The sequence below is a fragment of the Mizuhopecten yessoensis genome, unplaced genomic scaffold (genome assembly GCF_002113885.1).
Source record: "Mizuhopecten yessoensis strain PY_sf001 unplaced genomic scaffold, ASM211388v2 scaffold4121, whole genome shotgun sequence".
Classification (NCBI taxonomy): domain Eukaryota; kingdom Metazoa; phylum Mollusca; class Bivalvia; order Pectinida; family Pectinidae; genus Mizuhopecten; species Mizuhopecten yessoensis.
The window spans coordinates 2,544,514-2,557,621 of record NW_018405386.1 but is presented as its reverse complement, the minus strand read 5'-3'; the positions used below and the strand labels follow the sequence as shown (position 1 = coordinate 2,557,621).

The window sequence follows — 13,108 nt, the reverse complement described above, 5'->3', positions numbered from 1 at the left end:
CCTAGTACATTTCTCCTAAATTGCACCTAGTACATTTCTCCTAAATTGCACCTAGTATATTTCTCCTTAATTGCACCTAGTACATTTCTCCTAAATTGCACCTAGTACATTTCTCCTAAATTGCACCTAGTATATTTCTCCTTAATTGCACCTAGTACTTTTCTCCTAAATTGCACCTAGTACATTTCTCCTAAATTGCACCTAGTAGATTTCTCCTAAATTGCACCTTGTAGATTTCTCCTTAATTGCACCTAGTACATTTCTCCTAAATTGCACCTCGCACATTTCTCCTTTACTCCTAGTGATCTCATAATGACCTCCTTGTACTTTTCTCCTCACCTATCCCCTAAAATTACTGTTACATATTCTAATTATCCTAGTGATCTCCTAGTATTTCTCTCTTAATACCTTAACACTGATTCTACTGATATACTATCCCCATAGAGTGTATTTATACTCTACTGCGAGGCCATCCCCATATATTATAGTTATTTTTTACTCAGAGACCATCCCCATATAGTATATTTATACTCTACTTAGTGATCATCCCCATAGAGTATATGTATACTCTACTGTTAGACCATCCCCATAGAGTATATTTATAATCTATTGAGAGACCATCTCCATAGAGTATAGTTATACTCTACTGAGAGACCATCTCCATAGAGTATATGTATACTCTACTGAGAGACCATCCCCATAGAGTATATTTATAATCTATTGAGAAACCATCTCCATGATACTGGTGAGAAGAACTGCCGAATTGATATAAGAAGTACTTTTCATTACATACATCAAGGCATGTATTCATGAAACCCTTCTCATGTTCAAGCATGGATTCTTTGCTCAAACAGACTATTTTGTAACTCGCTTAAATCATATCACTGTAGCAAGAACTTTGGCTTGAAGAGAGTATCTGAGATTGAGTATTAGAACTGTCTCATGAATAAGGGTTCATGTATTTTCACCGGTATACACAGGGTAAGTGATAAATCTACCTACATTGTATATATATTTCGCTTTTATGCAGCTATTAGATGGTTTGTAAAACTGGTCTGTTATGAATGGTGTAGAACCCTTTTAGACACAAACCTATGATATATAAAACTTGCTCCAAATGATTATCCTTCCAATAACCTACAATTACTGAAAAATATTTTTCATTTGTGTGTACTTTCTCTAATGATGTGTTACGGTTACAACTAGCCTCGAGATATAAACACCTTGTGGGGTGTCTATTATTAACTACACATAGAAAAGAGATATAGACATGTACACGTATTTTAACTATATGCACCTACTGACAGTACAGCATTCTATGTCCGCATACGCTATAATTAAAGTAACCAGATCTTGAGCCCAATGTTATATCTTTAGTAAATGTTCTACTATTAGATATGCAATGACGTTTGCAGTGCTAAATATATCCATTCTACGAAATACATTTTATACCGCGATTTATTTTTACGTATAGTAATGATATCATATACATATTAATGTCATATTTTTCAGTTGTATAAAATACAATAGTAACATGTTACTAATTACGTCAAACATATGAAGTGAAAGTCAATTAAGCCTAATTGTTGAGTGCTGATTGCAAAACTATTGTCCTTAGCTAATTAATATCAATGAGTCAATATGGATCTCTTGTTAAAGAAAACGATATTTAGTTCCAGATGTTTTTTAATAAAATAATGTTCTACACATATTGGACAGAAGCATGAAGATCGCACAACGTAATACGATGGGTTCAAATTCCCCATTAATAACTCACAAACGAGGCGCTTAATATATAACACAGATAAACCCATGAAAACAATAATTACATTAAAAAGTTGACAAAATATCGTTCAGGCAAATATCAGACTAAACCGTGATTATTTTATGTTAGTACTCACCGGGCGGTGTAGTTTCCCCGAACGTTAATCCAGCACGGGAGCAACTAACATAGGCATTACGTCATAAACAAAATATATATATTTATCACAAAGTCATTGTATACTTTCGTTTTACCAGATAGTTACGGATTCATTTCTAGGAATAGTCTCAAGAGCATATACGTCACTCGGGAATATTATATAAAGTGTGGAGTCACATAAACATTTTATGTTTGAGGTGCAACTTTTAATACAGCTCTTTCCACACATGTACATGTACTGCCAATCGCTTTATTTTCGAGTTTCTTTGTTTTCGCAAATTACATCTTGAACTAGCGGTTTAATTTAATCCACGAAAGGTTTAAAGAATCTCGTTCCTGACGCGAAAATCAAGTCATTAACAGTACAAAGAAAATATGTTATTCGTTAATTTGGCACGAAAATACTTTCAAAACGTCCGAGAAAATCAATATAACGTTTCAAGAAAAATAGGTCTGAAAGTTATCGTTCATATCTCTTCGTTTTACTGCTAAACAAAGCTACCATACTGTAGATGACGCCTTTGTATCCTATATTTGTTGGCAAAGTGTTTGTTTTAAAGACGTAAGAACTTTCTATTGATTTTTAACACGATCTCTTAACTCTTGTGAACATAAGCAATCATAAATTACTCAAAACGACAGGACTAAATTCATATGAAGTACGCTACAAACGTAAACTGCTGTTGTTGTCAGAATGTAAGGTGTTCATTATACTGAATTTAATTAGGAACTTGTCAGAACAAGGTAACAAAACCATTAACGAGTTCTTAAATTTCACTTGCAGATACTGTGTATGTCGACAATAAATCAAGGACACTAAGGACATTTCTACATCAGACAATCCTTACTTACAACATGACCAACAGAAACGCCGTACTATTTTCCATTACCCTTCTCTTTCTTGATAGGAACATCCATACTTGTTTTGGTTGCCATCATGACCTCGTTGACAAATAACTGATTTCTTTGTTTGATATGAAGGTCGATGTGTTTGATTATTCTCGTTAGTGTGATTTGTTGTTTTGATATCACTTCCCAAATTGTCGCCTTAAGAAAGTGACACTTATGACTTGAATTTGACCAAGATTTAGATAGCTGGTGTCGTTGATGAAGCAAAAGACCCTTCCGGAACACATAATCTTCATTTCTTTGTTCTCTTCCAGAGGTTTAAGTAAATCGTTCACTTGTTCATATTCTGTCAAAGTTTTACATCAATTGTTCAGTTGAAGTTACGGTTTTGACGACCCTTTGTTCTTTTTCTTTATTTTTGAAGAATGAAAATGCCATCAGCACAGACGTCGGATACGAACCCACAATAGGATATAGCATCCATAACACTAAGCGGACTATTATATCAACTTGGCTGACGTACTTGTATATTCAATTGACTTACATGTGATGCCAGCAAAACAAACTCTAACACAATAACTATATAGCTCTAGCCACGTGTATTATTAAACTTGACTGATATGCTCAATTGAAGTATATCACGTGCACGTGCTTTGTTTTAAAAATGGCGGTCTCATCATGAACATATAAGTAAACGATTTTGTTTTTGTTTTTTTGTGACATTGGTAAGCATTTTAAAAATCTGGTAACACATTTTGTCTCCGTTGATACAAACAAATGAAATTATATAATCATTATTTTCGGTCATTTTTTGTTCTTGTCTTTCTGATGCAAAAAATAGAACCTTACTTGGGTATATCTTATTGTCATCATTGTAAGTTATTGGCATTGTCATCTTGCGTGCACATTGTGAAATACTACAGTAATATCAAAATGTTAGACAATTTTAGACAATGCCCCTCTATTAAATCGTCGCTGACAAAAGGCTATTTTCTGTTTTTGATATAAGACAAAAATGGCAGCACTACGTATGATAACAAATCATAGTCATTTTAGCGATCTTGGTAAAACATCAATTTATTTATTTATTTGATGTTCATGATGTCTGTCTTTTTGTGTCTTTTCGCTTCTTGTTTTCGTCTTTTCAGTGCACTAACTATAAAGTAGTTATTTTTTCTTTATATGATGGCGCTGTGTATTTTTTTCTAACTTGTCGTTTTTATATTGGTGATTATGATAGTAACAAATTACAATTAAAACAATAAATCTGTGATTATCTTTATTGTACATACAAAACAACATTATAAATGGACATATTATATGATATATTTAGATACAGAACTTCCAACTGCGTATTTCACTACATTGAATGTTAAAACAATCAACCTCACTTTAACATTAAACACATTAGGCCTATAATCTAACTGATCAAAACTCCGACCACCAGAAGGAGGGGGATAAGTATTGCACTAGACCTTATGTCTGTACTGCTGACAGCTCCGTCACATACTTGTTGATCGTTGGGGAATGACTGCAGGAATCTGTCTGTATTGGCCAACGTTCCGTTGTTAGGGGACGGCGATATGCCTAGCAGTTCACATATCAGAGGATAGATGTCTATTGATTTGAGGGGCGAGGCCGAGAATCCTGACCGGAAGTTAGGACCCATGGCGTAGAATATCGGCCTCATTGTCATCAGGTTGTTATCATATCCGTGGTTACCTTTATTTGGATACATTCTGCTTTCTGTTTTATTCTAAAATCATAAAAATAAACATTTTAGGTACAAATGGATACGATGTATGAGATTGTGTTGAGAGATATGCCATGTTCAAAGTGTCCATTATCATAAACATGTTGATAATTGTAACTAGCAAATAATGTATCGTCTAATTTAATATGCGCGATAATTACAATTCTATTAATATATGTAGATAACCTAATTCGTTAGAAAATCATTCATAGCGTTGTATGTTCTCTTTTATGTGTTTAAAGAGGAGCTTTCTTTCATTAAGAGGTATCGCTATTCCAATGTTCTCGTCGGTCCGGTTGTCATGAAATTTCTCATTGAATCTCGTAAAGGGCATTCTACATACTCCAGGGGTTACGCTCACTTTCGCTCTCTGCACCTCTGGAATATGCCATAGAAATAGCAACGGTTCAGTGTGCACCATCAGGCAGGTGAGAGACAAGAAGACTGGTTTGATACTTTAATGTACATCAAAACAATCTGTCGGTCGCGTAACGGAAAAGTTGGCTGGCTTTAAAAACGGGTGTCGCTCCTCTGTAATCTTCTAAAGGTATCAGCCTAGCGATTGGTCAGGTTTTTACCTGAGTTAATTGTTACCAAATAGCTAGCCGCGTGGCTTCAATTTTGCTATGACATATTGAAGTGGTGCAGAGAGCGAGAGGGAGTGTAACCGCTGGGGTATTGAGGATGCGTTAACGTTTAGGGTTGTTAATGCGTTGACAACAAGATATAAGCAATGCTGTGTTAACCAACATACAAAAAAATATTCAAAAGCAAATTTAAAAAGAAATCGAGAATAAGTACCTAGAAACCATAAAATTATACATACATTCTCGTTCATTACTATACAATGTTTTTGTCAAGCATGTTGTAAATCTTTCTTTAACAACAAACATAATATTATTTGTTTTTTTCAACAAACGTTATAAGTATAAAGGTATTATTCTTACCGGAGTGATTGTCCATCCTTCCTTAGCTAGTACGAACACTGGCATTATTCTTCGGTTGTTCTTATAGTGCCAGCCTTCCGGTATATCCTCTTTCCTGTAGGCTGTGAAGTTGGGGTTCCGGTTTATTTTCCTGATGACGGTGTCCACCTGACCTTCCACTGGCACCACGTGCATGATTGGTCCACTGTCCACTGTAAAGTTGATCTTGGCTCGATCCACCAAATCGTATATTTCTATCAACTTATTGTCGTAATCGGTCGTTGCCATTCCATGGTCACTTGTTAGAATCAGATTTACGGTTTCCAAAAGTCCACTGGCATTTAACTTATCTAATAGTGTGCCAAGAAGTGTGTCCATTTCGACTATTTTATTACGGACTTCAACCGATTCTGGCCCAAACAAGTGACCAGTCCGGTCTGGTTCGTGGAAGTAGGTTGTGACAAAATTTAATTTGTCCTTCTTCAGCATGTCAATGACCATGTCTACCCTCTGGTCAAACGGTAAACTTTCGTTATATGTGTACCAAGTGTTGGGACGGAGACCTTGAATTTCCACTTCGCTTCCGGGCCAAAACAGTGTCCCTGATCTAAGACCGCGTTTCCGGGTTGTAATCCAAATTGGTTCTCCTTGATCCCACCATTTTGTTTCGTGTGACCTCATGCTAAATATTTCATTATATTTAGGGTCGTACATATGGTTTCCTACAATTCCGTGGCTTTCGTCATACAATCCTATAAAATGCAATAATATAGATCAGAATACCTCATCCGATGGTAAAAATTGTGATTTTTTGTTATTCGGGGAAAAGGTACGTTCTTGAAATTTTCAACAATTCTTTGCTTTGATTAACAGAAGCATTTTTGTTGGTTCTATTTGACGGTTAGTTATAATAAAAGCAAAACGAAACCGCTTGAATAACAAGGTGAAGCAACGATTTAAAAATAGTTAGTGCTAGTATGTCGATGCAAAAATCCAAAGAAAGCAACATTTAAACAATAACTGGTTGTCTGGATGTAATTATTGTTGATATAATTACAAGTGGCCTCTGGCATTTCCCATAAAACCCGCTAAGACATATTCCTACAAAAACCATTTGCCCTGCCTCAAAATACATTTCAGGAGGCCATTTTGTTTGTTTACATATTCCTACACCTGAAACAGGCAGTTGTAATTAGAGTTGAGCAGTTGTAATTATAGCCTATATAATTACACTTGCCCTCTAACACTGTTGTAATGGGACGGCGCGGGGGCAAATGTATATATACATGCATAACGTCACGCAACCCGGTTGGTACGCCACCATAATTGGTACACGGTCAGAAAACGGTTCGAATAGTACTTTTAAATAACATTTGTTCATTTTCTTCTGATGGTATAACAAAAGAGACATTTAACAGCATTTCCACCAAATAGTTTTGTTTTCGTTAAAATTTGAAGTGTAAACGATGACTTAAAAGTAAATATGTCACAAAACCTGAAAAAAACGCACGTCGACGAAATGTTGGAGGACTTTCAAGGGGTAAAAAATAAAGCATTTTTAATGTTGATTTCTTTTCCCTTTAACCGTATAAAATTAATGTGTAAAGATACACTTCAGTGTGGTATTTATAAAAGCAATATATTTTGTTGCAATCTGCACATCGACTAGTGGTAATAAATTCAAATTTCATAGCCTGTGATATGGTATACCAATTTGGGTACTAATCATTGCCGAAAAACGGACGAAATCTCACTGCGAGTTTAGAGTTCTATTTTTAAAAACGAATTACTAATTTCAAAACTCTTCTTGAAAATGAGCAATCATGTATGGGTAGTCTTTTTCAGGCATCAAGAAACATCTCCTCAAAGTTGTTCCAATTGTTGTAGCGTGACGGTATTTGAATCCTCCTTTTAGACTAATCAATAATGCCATATTTCAGAAGATTTAAATTCTTATCTAAGAAACCGTATTATTTTCCTTGCGTAAAGGTGACTGTTCGTGGGAAGCAAAATACTATTGTTCCAAAGCCAAAACTAATTTGTTATTGTCAACATTAATATAACTTTTATAAAATTGATAAATGTCATAGTTCATTGCTAATTTATATACTTTAATTAACTTGATAAATATCATAGTTCATTTCTTATTTATTTTTCTGACGATCGCCTGTTAATTTTGTAATAGAAAACGACAAAAAATGTCATTTTACCTCTGTATACCCTTTGCTTTCCTTCATTAGTGTTTAATCAATATCATTTTGCAAACAATACCCACCAAAGCGTTACTTGTTGAAAACTACACATTAGCTGAAAAGTGATTTGGTCACCGCCCCTTTCCCCTAGTATCCCTGTTTGCCGTAAGTATAGGTCAAAGAAATGTGACAATGTATAATGGTTGTATGTTTGTATCAGTGTAAAAAAATACACACCACCTTCTTTTGACAAAAATGTCTTATTCTAGAAGATGAGAAACATTTCTTCTTCGGGTGTGGCTATATTGCACAACTGAGAAATGTCTTATTGAACAAATGTATTCAATATGATTCTATGCTTAACACAAATACTTTAATACAAATGTTCTCCACAGACAATATTAAACTTATGCCTGACTCTTGCTTATTCATAAAATAGTCACTTGAACTGAGGAGAGTGGGCTTGGCTTCTGTGTAAGTTTATATGTTGTTCAAAATTTCTTTATACGTTTTTTGTTTTATTATTTGCATTTAGGTTACTGTCTAAGTAAAAATGTTCAATAAAATATTGAAGTTGAAATTAAACTTTTTTCTAGTTTTGACGTTTTACCTATAAAAATGAAGTATGTCGAGAATAAATCAACAATAAATAATAAAGATAATAAAAATATATCAGCATGTTCTATTTAAGTCTCTTTTAAATAATATTTTGTTCAATTAACTGTATACATCACAAAATAAAGGGTTTTATATGCACCTGTCTGTTTCCACTATTTTCTACATACATTTCGGAACATTTTGAAATTGATTCTCATTTTTTAGACACGAGTGGACTCCTTGATACTACAGGGGTTACGCTGACTTTCGCTTGCTGCACCCCTGGAATATATCATAGCAAAGTCGAAGGCTCAGTGTGCACCACCATGTAGACGAGACGAGAAGACTAGTTTGATCCTTTGATGTAAATCTGTCGGCCGCGTAACGGTGAAATTGACTGGCTTTGAAGTAGGATGTCACTCCTTTGTAATCTTCAAAGGACATGCATCAGCCTTGGTGATTGGTGAGGATATTTTTTTATCCGAGACCAAACTCATCCAAAATTATGAACAAAGTTTGTTTGTTATGAATTGATCGCGGGAACAAATTATTTGACTTCAGCACAGTATCTGGCGGGGGTGACATGAAATAGTAATTTAAAAATTAATTATCTGCTGCAGCCTAAAATTTAAAAATTTGTAAGGAAGTCAAGAATGTATAGGCCCTCTTCCCTTTCGTTCTAGAGGTCAATGTTGATGTTGGCTTTACAAAATTAAACTAAACTGATTTAAGGGGTTTCACTCACCTCTCCTTCGAAACAGTATCATTTAGATTTCCACCGTTTTGGCATTATTACCGATAATTCCTTCCTAGAATTAAGAAATAACTGTATGATGCAGGTTTTGGAAATAATTCACCCTTTATTTTGTTCTTTTATATTATTTTAAAACGTTTTAGTTCATATTGTTATTTCTTTTACCTGTAGCAATACTGTAATGTGAAGGAAATGTCTTGGTAGTGAACGTATTGTTGACATAGGCAGCCCTGACACCATTCCGCGCCATTCTGTCAAAGTTGGGCGTAGCTACCTTCTCGGGGTAGTCGTACCTGAACCCGTCCATGGATACCAGGAGTACTTGGTTGGCGTACTTTCTACATGTTCTCGGCACCACCTCCGTCACACATACCAGCAACAGTATAACAGCTACACGTCCGGACATCACGTAAACACAGCACTGGAACACAAAACTATAACATCATCAGGTGATGAGGTTTACTATCTACATTCACAGCTGTAAGTCATACACATGTCCAAGCAGGACGCTACAAAGAACGATAAAACAGCGTACTAGGTCGACAACAGTTTGAATATTTTGTTGTTTTCCGATCCATATTCTATATTGAGAGAAGTGAAGTTTGCACTTTATAGTAGACTTAATTGTGTTAATTGTTGTCCACCATTGTTCCATCAAATGTAACTCTGAAGGTCATATTTATTCCTTAGTTCTAAAGTAAACATATACATCGTGTTTTGAAATAAGATATAAAACTTAAATCGTTCCATGTCCTTACCCAGACGTCACAAGCAGTTACCAAATCCTCCACCAGAAAATCATTCTACGTCATTTAATCATAGTGAACATTTTGTTTGAAACAGGAATATTCATGTTAATATTGAAAGGATGCTAAACATTTTTTTTCTAAAATATGCACACCCTTTTCGAAATACCCTCTTAACCTTTCCCAATTTGAATACGCCCGTCGAATGACGGGACGTATTATGTTTTCACGCGGGTGGACGGGTGGGCACACATTCGTTTCCGCTCAATAACTTGAGTAATTTTGAATGGATTAGTTTCAAACTTGGTAGGAAGGTTCATTGCCATGAAAGCTTGGACAAGTTCGATAACCAAATCATTTGCCGGTTATTTACGGAGTTATGGCCCTTTGCAGAATTGCCGAAACAAGTTCCGCTCAATAACTTCAGTTTTGAATAGGTTCATTTCAAACTCCATAGGGAGGTTCATTTCTATGAAAGCTTGCGCAAGTTCGATAACCATTATCCGCCTGTTATTAATGGAGGTATGGCCCGTTATAGAATTGACGTAACAGTTACCGCTCAATAACTTCAGTCAATTTGAATGGATTCATTTCAAACTTCATAGGAAGGTTCATTTTTATGAAAGCTTGCGATAACCAAAATTATTTGCCGGTTATTTACGGAGTTATGGCCCTTTGCAGAATTGCCGAAACAAGTTCCGCTCAATAACTTCAGTAATTTTTAATAGATTCATTTCAAACTTCATAGGGAGGTTCATTTCTATGAAAGCTTGCGCAAGTTCGATAACCATTATCCGCCTGTTATTAAGGGAGGTATGGCCCGTTATAGAATTGACGTAACAGTTACCGCTCAATAACTTCAGTCAATTTGAATGGATTCATATCAAACTTCATAGGAAGGTTCATTTTTATGAAAGCTTGCGATAACCAAAATTATTTGCCGGTTATTTACGGAGTTATGGCCCTTTGCAGAATTGCCGAAACAAGTTCCGCTCAATAACTTCAGTAATTTTTAATAGATTCATTTCAAACTTCATAGGGAGGTTCATTTCTATGAAAGCTTGCGCAAGTTCGATAACCATTATCCGCCTGTTATTAAGGGAGGTATGGCCCGTTATAGAATTGACGTAACAGTTACCGCTCAATAACTTCAGTCAATTTGAATGGATTCATATCAAACTTCATAGGAAGGTTCATTTTTATGAAAGCTTGCGATAACCAAAATTATTTGCCGGTTATTTACGGAGTTATGGCCCTTTGTAGAGTTTCCGCTCAATAATAATAATAATAATAATTCGAGGTTCTTATAAACCGATTTTTCACAACCTAGTTCTTAGGTCGTCTCAAAGCGTTTCACAAACTGTTATCGGTGGTTATAGGGCCTTTGCAACCAGCAAATATCTGGGGAGCATACAGCCGGAGCTGCTATTTCGGCACTTACAGATAGCATTCATCATTTCTAGCGCTGCCCAACCACGTACTCATTTACAGCTGGGTAGACTCGAACAAGCGTGCTGAACTCTCCAATCTTGAGAGTAGGAATGTGTCAAAACGACATGGATAAATTGGCGAAGTTTGCAAGTTTGTGTAACTGTTTTGATGTTTGAGGTGTATCTCTTAATTGCGAAAACAATGTCAAATTACTAGGTGTAAGTTTATTATTATGTATCTATTACCAAATTATACCGGTGAAGTCATCCGTGTGTGGTGGTGTATGTGTGTGTTACGTTCATCTTGCTAAATGAGCGTTAAGAAATTTACTTTGACATTTGACATCAATATTAATAAGATATACAGTTTACATGAAATGATAAATTAACACAGGAAAGGTATCATGATGTAATATCCTGTTATAATAATTTAATCATGATTTTTTCCCCTCGAAACCTAATCTGTTTATATGTTTATACCAATCTTTTAGGTACAAGTAGATCAATGTACATGTACCTTTAAATAAATAACGTGATATACAGAACACCTCAAATAAGGGTTTTTTCATACGCAAATACATGAAGTATGAAATAAATTTAAAATATTTGACCATAAACTTACCTTATCACCTATGAGTAAGGTGCGTCCGAGTGACCCCTGATTTCCTGAGGCTATCGCTTGACTGTTGTGTCGACAGACTTTTCGTTACCTTGAGATAACCTCGGTGACATGCCACAAATGTTGGGTAGGTCCGTGTTGTCAATAATTCCAACCACTGAGATAGCAACGATAAGTACTATGGAAAACAACAGAATCCGGAATATAGTGTGCACAGCTGTGTGTGTAAATCACCTAGCTATCGATCAGACAGATAGTTCATCAATGGATAATATCGCAATACTTAATCTTCAAATAAAATATGGCGCACCCCAGACTGCTTTTCCAAATGGAAATTCCCTTTATCTCGTATGAAAAACCCAACATTTATATTTATACAACGATCGATATGAAATGAAGTGGATATATGATGATATGACTGTTTGAAAGAAAAGAAACAACCAAACTAGTTATATATGTGTGAACTACACAATGTTATCTCCCTACAAGGAAATGTTTCGGGTACTTTATAATGTCAATATTCCAGTGTTTAATATATATGTGTACTTATCCTAGGATAGAAATAAAGAATACGTCAGTTGTGTTTGATCCAGCGTTTTCACATTAAAAATTAACCATTACATGACTTACAGCAATATCTGGGCATTCATTAAAAAGGAAACGCATTTGACAAAACGTTACATGCTTAGCACATATCCTGTAGAAGGTTTTCCATACATACCTATATACTTTTGGGCATTATTATCACATGTCTGTAAAATCTTACTACAACGATATACAGCGAGTTTCAGTTATGTAATACAAGATACTGTATTTCACACTGTGATAATACAATGTTGTTACAATAACTAAAATGTCTTCACTCATGGATATAACACAGGTACTAGCCTCGTCTGTCAATACACACATAATTGAATCATGATTGGATATACACTGGGGGCAACCTGAATGTTTTTTTTAACCACGAGATAGATAATAGTGAACTCATTCATATTCGGGACATCGCCATATAAACTGATGTAAACCTTCGTGATCTGGATATATAGGTATAACGCCTGCGTCCAGTATTATTATTATCATCATTATAGTATAATGAGATTATATTATGGGTGTACATGTATTGACAGACGAGGCTAGAACCTGTGGGTATAACAGGTTAACGTGTAAGATTTCTATCTTATAACCACACATACAACTGCTCGATATAAAAGAAAATGCTGCGCACGATGATTAAGATCTCTTCCCTATAACAATATATACAATTGCTGGGCCTGAAGAAAATGCTTGGTATGAAGAATATTAAACTGAATATGACACTCGA

At 35.2% G+C, this 13,108-nt stretch overlaps 1 protein-coding gene across 3 annotated transcripts; it reads right to left on the bottom strand.

Moving 5' to 3' along the window:
- Positions 1-4,035: 4,035 nt before the first annotated feature.
- Positions 4,036-12,680, bottom strand: LOC110448644 (bis(5'-adenosyl)-triphosphatase enpp4-like). 3 transcript variants are annotated; one of them, XM_021495011.1, is made up of 5 exons: positions 12,509-12,680; positions 11,791-11,965; positions 9,158-9,413; positions 5,471-6,201; positions 4,036-4,526 (listed from the first exon to the last, which is right to left on the bottom strand). In XM_021495011.1, the coding sequence occupies exons 3-5, from the start codon at positions 9,396-9,398 to the stop codon at positions 4,191-4,193; spliced, it is 1,308 nt and encodes a 435-aa protein (XP_021350686.1). In that variant the 5' UTR covers positions 9,399-9,413; positions 11,791-11,965; positions 12,509-12,680; the 3' UTR covers positions 4,036-4,190. The 3 variants fall into 3 exon arrangements, with proteins under 3 accessions (XP_021350686.1, XP_021350687.1, XP_021350685.1); XM_021495012.1 differs by lacking the exon at positions 12,509-12,680 and having other exon boundaries at positions 9,158-9,426; positions 11,791-12,181; XM_021495010.1 differs by lacking the exon at positions 12,509-12,680 and having other exon boundaries at positions 11,791-12,180.
- Positions 12,681-13,108: the final 428 nt, after the last annotated feature.